The 13,299-nt window shown below is 45.9% G+C and overlaps 1 protein-coding gene across 2 annotated transcripts in view; it reads left to right on the forward strand.

The window, feature by feature from the left end:
• The window catches only part of HMGB3 (high mobility group box 3), a 42,395-nt gene extending 40,656 nt beyond the window's left edge, over window positions 1-1,739 (forward strand). For both annotated transcript variants that reach the window (XM_058847693.1, XM_058847691.1), the window contains exon 5: window positions 256-1,739. In XM_058847693.1, the coding sequence (XP_058703676.1) occupies window positions 256-399 (144 nt within the window). In that variant the 3' untranslated portion in view covers window positions 400-1,739. The remainder of the gene's footprint in view (window positions 1-255) is intronic.
• Window positions 1,740-13,299: the final 11,560 nt, after the last annotated feature.

Below are 13,299 nucleotides of genomic sequence, written 5' to 3' on the forward strand. Positions count from 1 at the left end.
GTCCCATTATCAGGAAACTTTGAGAGGCTGAGTTCTCATCCTCAGAGAAATAGCCATGAATGCAGGGTTCAAGACCTTTGTGATTCATGAGCATACTTAGGTGTCTGCATACCTTTGTACTCCCTTGCTGTCTGTGTTCCCTTGGGGGGGTGCAGCAGGGGAAGGCCAGTCCCTTTACCTTAATGCCCACTGCTGCACCAATGCTGTGTGTGTTTGCTGCTTAGAGCAAATTAAGACATCGCCTTGACTTTGCAGGATGTTGCAGACTACAAGTCTAAAGGAAAGTTTGATGGCGCAAAGGGAGCAGCAACCAAAGCTGCTCGGAAAAAGGTAGAGGAAGAAGACGAAGAGGAGGAGGAGGATGAAGAAGAGGAGGATGAAGATGATGATGATGAATAAAACTGTACAATACTTGTCTCCATGTGAATACCATAGAGTAGGGGAAACACCATAAATGAAGCACCTCTTATTTGAGATGGTGTCTCTTGCCCTTATTAGGCTTAATTAAAAAAAAAATTGGATTCCAATCACATTGTAGTTTCTAAAAGTGCTCTAGAAATTGTAACTGGTTTACATGAAGTGGCCATGGGTGTAGTGAGCACCCTGAAACTGTATCAAAGTTGTACATATTTCCAAACATTTTTAAAATGAAAAGGCGCTCTAGTGTTCTCCTAACTCTGTGCACTTTGCTGTTGGTGTAACAAAGCATTTAAAAATGTTTCAAGCATTTTTTAATTTGTAAGGTGGTGTTACTATATGGTTATTGGCTAGAAAATCCTGGGTTATAAACTGTACATACTATAGTTTGTAAAAACTAGACAGATTCTTGTGGTACATGCTTAGAGTGATGATGCCTTAGAGGAGCAGTGATTACTTGGAAAGGCTGTACGTTCCCCAGGGTGCCATGGCCCAAAGCATGCACTGTGAGGGTAGATCTATTTACACTACAGTGGGCGTCCATTTAGCTTAAAGTTGTCTTTCTGTATATAGTGAAATAGCATTCTGCTGCCATTCTTAGTTGTGGAAGGGGGTTCAGCTGGCATGAGAAGTGTATGGGTTTTTTTAGTTAAGTGCGGTAGTTTTTAAACTGAAACTGTAGACATCTCTTCATCGTCAACTAAGTGAAGAGCCAGTGCAGCAACTGAAGTTCAAAAACACTCTGTACTTAAACAAATTTGCAACGTTCTGGTTTTTTTGTATGTTTAGAATGCTGAAATGTTTTTGAAGCAAAATAAACAGTATTACATTTTTAAAACTGTTTTGACAACACTCTAAATTTCTGGTTTAAAAGGATCTGAACAACAGCAAGAGGTTCATTTTGAAGTCTGTGGCATCCCTCAGGGCTGGTAACTTAGGAAACATTTGACTCAAGGATAAAAAAAAAATAAAAATTAAAAATGTTGGCCAGCCAAAACTGGCTGAATTGAAAGAGATGGCTGCTCCAGCTAATATGCAATCGTAACTGTTTATGGCTGAGTGGCATAAGATGCTATGCAAGTTTGAACTTTATTACTTGAACTTGGGAGCCTAAATGAACATTCATGACGTAATTGTTTGTTTGTGTGTGTATATAGCAGCATTCAGAGATGCAGAGAAAGGTAGGTGGCTAGGAATGAGGCTGACACCATGGAATAAGTATAAAAGCATAGTTTGGATTTTTTTCAGTTGTGTTGGGTAAATTTATAGCCCAAATGCATTGCTGTACATATTAAAATGTGCCTTTTTTGTCCTGTGTTAAACTGTTTCAGACTTGTGGTTTTTTCTAGCCTCTTGTTTCATGGCAGGAGCCAGGCACCTAAGTCTAACTCCATGCTGAAGTAGGAACATGGTGCAGGTATTTGGTCTGTGTCCTTTCTCTAATGGCACAAGTTTCAGTAGGAATTGGGGGCTGTGAAGTGGGGTGGGGGAGCGACAGGTCTCTTTCCCCTCTGGTCACCAGCTGGCTGTGTCAAAGTCTTGCCTTCTTTCCAAATCCAAGCTGGGGATATTTTGTGGCACTTGAAAAAGAGAGGTAATACCTGGGCTCTAACTGGCGACTATAACCTTGTTTTTCCTTAGCATGGGAACAGCACGAGTTGGGAAAACTAGCCACCCCCATGGTACCCCTGAATTCCTTCCCTGTGCTGGCTCTAGGAGTCGGTGCTTGCTTGGTGGAAGGTAGATGGGGTGAAGATACTTCTGTTAATAGCAAGTCAAAGCTGTGGGCTGCTGTGTTCAGCTGGTTTCAGAAGACACAGTAATTTACAGGTGCAAACACTGGGTATGGGCTGCTGCCACCTCTGCATTTGAACCAAGTTTGAGATTAATGGGGTCCAGGCTTACAGATAGTAGCTTTAGAATGTGGTTAAAACTACTTAGCTACCTAATCAGATAGCATTTCTGGCTGCGTCTATGTTCTCAACAGCCATGACAACTTCTCACCAGCAACAGCTTGGCAAAACAGTCTGATCTGGTGTTGAGATGGACTAAAAACTGAAAGCAAAATTTTCAGAATGAAGCAAGCTACAAAACTTCAATGAAACATAGCAACATGTAGCAACTTTTGTTTTTAAGGCTAAGTGACAGCTGAGTCACACAGAAATACTTTTTTAGTTGCTTAATTATGGAAATTTTTAGTATCTTTGATGCACAAAAAAATGATACTTGCCCCTATTTTATGGGCAGTTGTATTTTAAAAGCCTCAAAGCTGCATCTGGAAAAGAAACAGGTACTTCTGTATTTGCTACATTTTCTGCATGTCTTCTGATTCAAGGGAGTAGGCAGCTGGAGATCCCAGCCTGTGGAAATTTGATGGGGAAGTGATGGAGCATAAAAAAAAGTGATGGCATCCATTCAAGAACTCTAATGCTGTTTCTATTGTCTAATTGGCAAAATCTCCCCTTAACCACATATGGGACTTAGTGTAGATCACTGTTGTGCAAATCAAGTTTGGCTTTGAATTAACTGCTAGTGAGCTGAGCCCTTATTGATAGTATCAGCAAATGAGGACTAGAGCTGACACCTCTTTGTCTTCATTACATTGGAAATCCATTTAAGTTGCAGAGCTTGATCAAGGTCTTGGATCTTAAGAGTGCACTACCTATTGCAGCTCTGCATGTACCTAAAATATGGCATTCCTTGGGGATGCTGTTCAATACAGAAATAGTGCAGGATTCCAGGGACACACATTTGGATACTGCAGATCCAGTGAGTACTTCTTCCCTGAGTACTCTGCTGTTGATAAATGCCATAGTGTGAATGCATTTAAATAACACATAATTTACCCTCCCCTCACTGTTTTGTGTTGTGACATGTCATCTCAAATATTGGGATCTTTTAAATTTCACCCAGCTCCATTAGTTTCATAGAACACCCTCCAAATGCTCTTTTTCTGTGCTTTGAAATGCTTGTGCTGTTTCACAGGAGACATTTCTGCGTTGTGTGGCTGCACAACTCAAACTTCTAGCTCAACTTTAGTTCCAAGCCAGGCAAAGAAAATATATCTCTTACTAACTTTGTGATACGTAGAGAAGGGTAAGAATAAAATAGATTGGGCAAAGGGATGGGATGGAGTAAGATGTTTTCCTTCTAAAATGTGAGCTGTTGATGCCCCTGTCCCTGCTGAATTTGGGCTGAGGGACCAGGGTTCAGCTAAGAAAAAGGGATGGTTCTGCAGCTGTTAGAATGCGCTTAATCCTGGGGGTAGGCAGAAGAGAAGGGCTGACTGCATGGGATAGTCCCTCTGGATGCCTAAATGGGTGTCAGAGGTCTGAGAACTTTTGCTCAAGAGAAAGTGCCTGATGGTGATGTGGGGCAGAGGCAGCACCAACCTGTGTCATGCAGGTCATTTCCCATGGTTAGTGCTGTTTGGTTTGCATTCAGGATTGTCCAGATCCTTGAGAACACAGTTGCTACCAAAATGCATCACATTGGTCTGAAATCAAACCATCTGGGGGGCAATGGGATGAATGAGGCTGCTGAGCTGCTCTGTGAAGAGCAGAATCTGTCTCTGCTGAAAATGAGTCTGGGACTCTTAGCAGGACCCTGTATCCTCAGGATGGGACTGAGGATACAGACCCACTGGTCTGTAGCCTGTATATTCCAAAATGCAGTTGAGATACGGTACATACTTACTGTGAGCCAAATCTGAGCACTTAGTCTGGGAGGAAAGGGCTGTATTAGGGGAGTCCCACCATGGGTGTGGTAGTTACTCCTCACAAGCAGTTACAAGGAAGACTACACTGCAGGATGGTTTCCTACTGTTGTGTCAGCACCCTAACACATCTGTGGGGATATGAGTGCATTAATTTTCTATAATAAAATTAATTAAAAACCCTAGTACAAATGCATATCTCCCTAGGACAGGGAATCTGCTTTGGGGGTGGAACTGAGGATACAAACACAGTCAAAGCATCTCATACCTTCTCCCTTTGAACAACTCATTTTTAGGTAGTTTTACTCACTTCTAATAAACCCTGCAGGAGCAGCAGCAAAGTGCAAGGGCTTCTGTTAGTCCTGGCTCAGCAGGTCGCAGGTGAAAGGCTTTTCACTTCTAGCCTCTAGCACAGTTCTGGCAGCCACCTTGAATTTATGTTTTCCCTATGCTTACTCAGGCTCTTGTTCCAGAAACACAGGAATATCTCCCAGGTAAGCCCTCTTCTGCTGCAGGTTTTGGGGAGCTTGGACAAAGAGATAGGATGTTTCCAGTGGGGCGAGAGCAGGATGCTGCATTTTTGGTGGTGCTTTCTTACAAGCCTCAGATTCCCCTCTATGAATATTCACCCAAGCTCACTTTCCTCTGAAAGGTAATGGAAGGAACAAGTGGCATGTTTATTTCTTTCTAGGGCTAGGGCTGCACCACTTCTTAATGCAATAAACTGAATTGTAAATCACAGCAGTGCTTCAAACATAGCGTGTTGGGGACCCTGTTACCAAACAGTTGCTCTCTAAATGTGTCAGCTTGCTCTGTGGAAGGGACTGAATAACCAGCATGCCTGGGAGGGGGGTTTGTGCCCTGTGAACTGTCTTCATCCCCTTTTGCAGGCTGGGCACTGGGCCTGTCCCTGCTTGGGCAGCAGTTGGTAACCTGTGTTCAAAGCATTCTGTAAACACCTCATCCTTTCAGTAGATCTGATGTCTATGTGCTAAAGCAATAGGTGGATGGTGGGAGTTGTCTGCTGCTAAGAGCAGCCCTGAGTGCCTTCCTGCAACTGGATCCCTAAATTAGGCAGAAGGAGGCAGCACAACCATACTGGAGCTGAATAGCTCTGTGTCCTGGGTGGTAACTCCTCTTGTTTCTGGATGAGGCATGACCCCACAAAAACACCTGTGAAGTGGCTAAAGCCAAGGCTTTATGTTAAGCTGAAGCAGGGTGACTTCCCTAGGACTGGGGAGCCTGACCGTTGTGTGGTAGCTGCCTGGTGCTGTGATGGGGCTAAGACCTTTGGAGGTTGGGATGCATAAAAGCAGACATTTGTTTTGTTGAGATGAAAATACATTAACCATGGTAAAGGGCTGCCTGTCTTGTAACTGTGTCCTCTGACTTTGTGTCTCTGGCTGAATTCAGAAGCCAGGCAAACCCCACCTGGGAGCCCAGCCTTGATGTGGGGCTGGGTGTTTTGATGGTTGACTTTTGAGCCTGTGAGTGCAGAGTGGTGCTGCTCTGCCTCCGTATCAGCCACTTTCTCTGGCTCAGTGCTCCCTATGGAGCACCTGGGGAACCAGAGTAGCCCCTCTGCACTAGTATCAACCACCACTGTAGCCAAACCTGTCTGAGGAGGGCGGCAGGTACGATGCTGTGAGTGATAGAGCTGCTTTTTCTTCCCAGCCCTTCCACTTATAAAGCTCCCTCAGGTATTTCAAGTCAGAGAAATGCTCTTTTTAAAAATATTAGTCAAACATGGCCTGGCTTTGTTGTTGTAAGAGCTTAAAGCATGTAAATGTTTTTAACTGCTTCTTTGTGAAGCTTAAAATTTCCTTTATTTAGTTTAGAAAATTAATTCCCATAGCAGGATGAAGAGATTTGAGGGATTGCTTGAGACAAATGCCTCTTATCTGCTGCTAATGGCTGGGTGATTGCTCTTTTACTGTGTGTTACCTGGCTGTGCCAGCATTAATGCATGGTCCTGTAAAAGAGGCTTGAGAAAGGTGTGAGCAGGGTCAATTTGGTCTCCCATTTTCTTGCAAAATATGTTGGTTGAGTTTTGTTCTCTAGCTTTAGAGCTCAGCCTGGGGATCTTCCCTGGGCTTGGCTTCTGAAGTTATTATCCTGTAGGTCCTGGCTAGGATTTCTCCCCAGTAGCAGGGAGAGCAGAATGAAACATGCTGGGTCTTCTGCTGCTTTATTTGCTGCTTTATACAGTTGCTTAATTTTTGCAAGCTGCTGGGAGATTTTTCAAACCAAGCTCAAAGATCAAGGTATCAATAAAACCCTTAAAGAGAACCCTTTCTTCAAAGTACGTGTCTGAAAGTAGAATAGAACCTGACCAAATAGAATCATAGAATCTTTGAATTGTTTGGGTAGGAAGGGACCTTAAAGATCATCTTGTTCAAACCTTCCTGCCATAGGCAGGTGCACCTTCCCCTAGACAGGGTTAGCATTGGACTGTATAATTACTTGCTGTCACTTGTGTTCCATCTAGACCACATATTTTGAACATTGCATGTGACTCACAAAAGGCTTTTGGTGGTTTTGAACATAGAAGGACTTGGCCTTGTTTGTTTTCTACTCTTCCCTATGCATCTGTTAAGAGGGAACAAATGGGCCTGACACCTTTTAGTGTCCAGCTTTGGGAGCAGGTAAAGTGAAGCCCTTTGACTTTTCCATTACCCATACTTAAAGGGGGCTTATGAAAAAGAGGGAGAGTGACATTTTACACAGGCAGATAGTGATAGCACAAGGAGGAAATTACTTTAAACTAAAGAGAGTAGGTTTAGATTAGAATTTAGGAAGAAGTGGTGAGGCACTGGCACAGGTTGCCCATGAGAAGCTGTGGATGCTCGACCCTCTCCTGTTCCCTGCCTAGTTCTCTCTCAGTCCAGCACAGCAGCTGTCATAGGCACATCTGACCCAAAGGCTTACTTGAGAGGGTATGATTTGCATTTAAGTTTTAGGAGCAGCCTGGAATAAACTGTATTTACCCAGTAGTCAGGTGCTTTAGGGGAGATCTTCAGCTTTCATGGGCTGTTGCTCTGTGCCAGTTCAGACACCCACCACTGCTATTCCCCCGAGATTTTTGTGCTCACAGCAGCACCAGATGAGGATGGAGGTTACAGGGATGCAGGACCTGCTGCTGGTTGGGAGTGTTGCTCTCCCAGCTGACCCATGTAGGGCTGAACAGTTGTGATGGAGGTGAGAAACAGAAGCAGGAGGCAGCTGAGGGATGCAAGTCTCCCGGTCTTGAGCAGACGGCATCCAGCCCACAGGGTTTCTCCCTGTGTGGGGGACCATATGGTGCTGTATTTCACAGCTGGCCCTGAGTGATGAGGTTCAGCAGTGACTATGGATGGAAGGGAAGGGGTGATCTCAGAAATGTTTGTTGCTGTTTGTGCTCAAGTCTCTCATGGAGGTGGTTATTGCCAATGAAACATGTTAGGCTGTGCTGGGCACACCTTCTTGTGGCAGGGACACAAACAGGCTGCTGTTGGGGGAGATAAGGTATTAGTGAGTGTGTAGGTGGGAAGCACTTTCATATATATTCTCATTCTGCCAAACACAAGGTTCCTGCCCATCAGAGGTGCTCTGGTAGGGTCTCTTTTCCATTTACCCCCTTCCAGGCCATGCTTAGTTGGTGGAGCTGTGCCAGAGCAGGTGGCAGAACCCTGTAACAAGAGCCTCTCCCAGAGCAGAGCAGCAGATCCCTGTGATCTGGAGGAGCAGGATTGCCTTCATCCCCGCAGCCCCAGGGGAGCAAGAATCACCTTCTTGCCATGGGTGCTCGGGAAGCCCCCCAGGGAGGGTTCTGTGGGGGAAGCCCATCCTGACAACAGCTCAGGGTGCCCATGGTGGGAGAGGGGATCCTGCCAGAGGAGCTGCTGGTTTGCTGGAAGCCTTCTCCTAAATATGGACATGATTATTTTTAACTTTTTGTTTGCTTGCTCTGGAATCCTTTGCACTTTTCCCTTAATCCTGGAGAAAAATCAGCAGTGCCCTGCATGTATATGTCATGGCTGTGCACAAAGTCCCTTTGTGACTTCTTTCTTTCACGGAAGAGAAACACATTCAGGAAAAGCAGGCCCTGACAACAGGAATCAAATGTTTCTAAATATGGACATCCTTTTTTTTGGACTAAAATGTCTTTTTGTACCATGCATATTTCTCCTGTTAATCATTTCCTTTGTTCCTTGCTAACTTGGGTCCTCCAATATTATAGAAGGAATTACAGCTGCTCTGTTTGTAAACTTTTCATTATGTTCATAAACTGCTTTGTATGTTGCACAGATTTGCTGGGTTTTCTCTTTAATGTGGTTGGAAAGGCCAGCACTCTGGTTTACTCACCCTTGACTTTCCCTTTTTTTAAAAAAAAAATTCATATTTGGCCTAAGCCAGTCTTGAAATATTGGGGATTTTACAGGCCATTGAGCTTTGCCTGGTCCTATTCAATGCTTTTGTGTTGCACTAATTGGCTTGATAAAGAAGGGCCTGGGCTCTGTGGAGTTCTTCTCCTCCAAGGTGAAATGTGAGATGGAGAGGGAAATATTCAGATGTTCACTAGCAGTTATGCTCGATGGATAATCTGAATGCATCAGAAATGAGCTAGAGCTCAGACAAAGTAGGGGATTAGGAGTCTGAGATGGGTGAGCGGGTGGACATCTGGAAGCCTGCTGTTTAGCTCGTCTGCTGTGGTGGGTTGTGTCTTCATAATGTGGGTTATAGGCGCTGAAAATGAACAGCATGCTGGGATCACGGTGGCTCTCTGTGGATATATTCCAAAATAACAATTACTGTTGTTTTTTTGCAGAGGACGCCACCCTCCCCAGCAGAGGTCTGTGCGTTCAAGCTCCCCCTCTGATGTTGGAGGGACATGCTCTGGTCTGATAGCACTGTTTGCATGCCCCACCTCTGCTTGCTGCTCCAAAGTTTTGGGGGAGAAGCCTCATGCTTCCCTGTGACTGGTAATACACAGCAGATGCTCAGGCAATTACTTTCACAGTGCCCCCTGTGATTTTGGGCAGGGACAGTTCTGCAGAGCCCAACAGAAAAGCAAATGCATGGGGGAGGAGGAGAAAACCGAGCTTGGGGATTCTGAACCCTTTCCATGCGCACAGCCCAATTCTCCCGAAGTTGAGCCCATTGTTACGGTGCAGGGCTGCCTCTGCCACCAGCAGCATCTGCTCTGGAGCACTGTCTGCCTGGGGCCAGCTCCACTTGCTCCATCCCTCTCTCTCCCCCAGCCCCTCACCCTCATCCCTGCAGGCACACGTTCGTGACTTGGTCATCAGAGTGCAGATGGAGAAGGGTTTTCTTCATTTGATGATGAAATAGGAGTAGAAAAATCCTTCTGCTTTTTTGAAAACAGTATTGGAGAAGGAATTACAAATATGTTGTGAACAGAAATAACTAAATAGTGGTTTGGTTTATTTCTTCCCAAAAAGTAATTTCTTTCCCAGCCTCTCTGTATGTGCTCCCTTTCTGCTCCTCCATCTCCAGCACTTTGCTCATGTTTGCATCCTTTTCCTGCCTACCCTGCCTTGGCAGCTTCAGTTTTGGCCACAGCTTTAATGTACCCAAACGTGGCTGTACACAGCTGGAGCCTCGCAGTCCTCCCAGCACATATCCACTGCTGCTGGAGCAGCATTGTGCTTGCCACAGGTCGGAAGCAACACACCAAGCCAGCCAGCACTGAGAGGTTTCTTGTTCAGGGGAGCAGTGTAATTCCCACCCCGCACTAACAATGCCATTGCTGCTGGACACAATATCCCAGGGAATTAAAGCAGGACTAAGGAGTGACCCAGATGCAGCTGTGTGGCAGTGTTGCTGAAAGTTCTGACTCAGCAATATGTGGCCAGGTTGAGTGAAAACCCTGCAGAATTCATAATTTGTAGGGGATGTTATTGTTTTACCTGTCAGCTACACACACACACGCTAACCTGACCCATGAGGCTCTGGGTACAGCACCAATGGCCAGTGACTCCTGCTGTGCTGCCTTGTTTTCTCATCTTTTTCTGGCAAAACTGATTTTTTTTTTTTTTTTTGGTTGGGGGAGCAGAGTTGAGTCCTGGTAGGCACTGGCAGCATTTTTACTTTTTGTGTACTTCTGTGTCCTACTGGATTTTTTCTGGGTAGAAACTTAAGGAGCTGCTGCCGAGGGTGATTTCTTGGCACTGGGTGGAGTGTGGGTACACAGGTAAAACAGCTCCTTTGCTAGGACCAGTGTACCAGGGATCCTGCCTCTTGGTCTGTGACAGCAGCACCTTTTGGCTGGGGAAATGGACTACTGTGGTCACCCATGGGCCTGGAAGCCAAACCTCTGGAAAGCTGGATTCAAAATACTCTTTTTTGTCCCAGGGTGGGAGGAGATGTATTTTGTCTGAAAAGCAGGGCCAGAAAGGTTTTTTGTGTGCTGGGGGGGACTCCAGGTTAGGAGACCTGCCTGATTTTACACACACTAAATTCATTTAAACATCACAGTCCCAATTCTTCTTCCACTGTAATGTAAATTTTCAGAAGTGCTGGCAGCACAAAACATTGAAACTGCTCTATACTAGGGGGAGAGCCTGAGGGGCTGCCCAGGGGTTTTGGGATCTCCCAGGGCAGGGACAGGGCACCCTGCAGCTCCCTGATACTCTTCTGAGCTGTCAAAGCCCTTGCTGTGAGGTAGGAGTATCCAGGTTTGGAGGAGGCAGCCCTGAGCCCTGTGTCAATTCCCTGGGTTCAATGGGGGATGCTCCTGCAAACAGGAGTGCTGGGAGTTTGCATTTCCTTTGGCCTCAGCCCTGAAGGAAGCCTAAAGCCTTGGTCAATAATAAGCTTATAAGACAGTAAATCTTGGTAATGAGAAAAACAGAAGACGGCATCTGCTCAACACAATGGCACTGTGTATGGTGTGGTAAACAGCTATTGAAAGGAGATGCCTGTTATTGCAGGGGTTACAGCTGAACAGCCCAATTTCCATGCAGGATTGGTGGGTTTCACTGCCCCCAGCCCTTTGGAGTGGTGCTGGAATCTTGTTGGGTCTGAGCTCGGGCAGATGTGGCTCATGAGGCTGAGTGCTTACCACAGGTGCAGCAGTCCCTGCCATAAAACCAGAGCCAAGTTGCCATTGTACTGCACGTGTGGAACTGAAGATGGGCAAGAGATGGGAGTGCCACAGTGATTGTCTGCTCCTCCTCCTGTGCACATTCCAATGCCTCCTCGCAATGGCTGCACAGGGAGATGTACATATTTTGGAGGGTACTCTGCTACAAATAGGGGTTGGAGTAAAAATGGGAAACAGCTTCTTTTGTCTTTGGAGGTGCCAAAATGAGATGAGCTGATGGGCCACAGGCACCTGGGGATGAATGAGTTGTGGAGGGGGCAGCAGGAAAAAGAAGAGGCTGAGTCTTCACCTAATACTTTACCTGATGAACCTGGTGCCCATGGGGTGGAAGCTAGCAGTGGTCTTGCTCCTGTTCCAGCTGTGTGAAGTCAGGTCTGCAAAATGGGAAGGAGGAGGAGAAGGGGGGAGTTAAGGGGAAGAAATCTGCATATGGTGCATTTATGAATTGGGTTTTTAATAATTTACATTACCAGTTTAATACTTTGAATACAAATTATTTTGCCCATATGCTGTGCTGACAAACATAAAAATGGAGTAATCAAAGCTGTAATAGCACTACAGCAAAAAGACATAAAATGCCACTAGAAGGCTTAGGATAAATTATTGCATGCACACACCAGCTCTATGGCTCCCTGGTGCCAAAGGATGCATTGCAATTTCTTCCTCAGACTTTGCATTTGGGCTTGAGGACTGATGCAGTACTGGAGTACTGCAAGACAGGCAGCATTTAACAAAGAAGAGGAAAGAAAAAAAAGGCTCAGACTTGTTTGATTAACACCACAATTTAAATTCTGCTCTGACATTACATTCTGCCAACACATTATAGCCCTCTTATTTGTAGGGAGCCCCCTTCTTCTTCCAGGAGGGTAATTAGCATGTATTATAAACTGCAGTGCTGGCTTGCCATCTTCAGGCAGCTGCCACACACTGCACAGCATCCCTGTGTATCCTTGTCCATCCCTGTGCTACTTGGAAGTGGTAGGTCCAGCCTGGGTCCACAAGGGATACTCAAGGGAGGATGTACCAGGTGACCCAGGCAAAGGGCAGCATCAGTCCAGGCAAGACACCTCATCCCTCTTCACACCTGAACTTGTTCCCCTCTTATGCCTGATCTCTGAGGGGCTGGAGGAGGTGAGAGGGGATGAAACAACCCTAGACTCTTGGTGCTGCCTCTTGGCCATTCTTAGACTGCAGTTAAGATACAAGGGAACAGTATCGGAGGCCTTGGGAGCTCGTGGATGATGCAGATGACTTAGTAGTTTGTTTTTAGCAGTCTTTTGGTGGATGTGTGCATATGTATCGGGCATAGGGTTCTGCAGGAGCAGGTTTGCAGAGCAGAGATGCAAGTTGTGCTCACAGGGAGCAGTTGCATTTGCAAATGTCAGTAGGTCTTACGTTGTACCTTGTGGCAGAGCCTCTGCTTTTAAATACCAGCCTATCCATTGGTGCCACATCTCTAACACGTCCCAGCTACAGGCAGTCTTTCACAGAAAGGGCCGTTTAAGGCTCACATTTGCATACACTGAATTTCTCAGCTATCAGGGTTACTCTATCCTGTAATCTATTCTCTGCTTCTAATATGATCAGTGAAAAATGAGGCTTCTTCCCAAATAAATCATCACCAATGCAGGAAATGGTGGTTTTTCCACAAGGCCTGAGGCTTCTGCAGTAGCAATGTCTTGTTCCAAAAGGCAGAGGGCTCTGGGCAGGCTCATTCTGTCCTGCATGAGCTCACTGCCAGTCACCCCAAGATCTAAACCCTTTGAATACGAATGAGTTTTTCCTGCCTTTGCCTCTCCCAGGATTTGCTGCTGTCTGTCTCCCTGGGATGTTGTGCCAGCAGCTCAGGAGTAGTGCACCCATCAAGAGGGGCTGGGGTTGCCCCTCTTTGTCTCATCCATTATTCCATGCATTGGTGCATCTCCTTCTCACATGCTAAGGGAAGAGGAGTGGATGCCAGTGTTTGGCATCCTGTGTCCTGGCAAGGTGGGTGCTTAGGGCTGCAAGAAGTGTGAGAGAGAGAGCACCCTCCTCCTGCCTAGCCTGCAAGTTCCTGTGTTCC

This window comes from Poecile atricapillus, chromosome 12, assembly GCF_030490865.1.
Source record: "Poecile atricapillus isolate bPoeAtr1 chromosome 12, bPoeAtr1.hap1, whole genome shotgun sequence".
Classification (NCBI taxonomy): Eukaryota; Metazoa; Chordata; class Aves; order Passeriformes; family Paridae; genus Poecile; species Poecile atricapillus.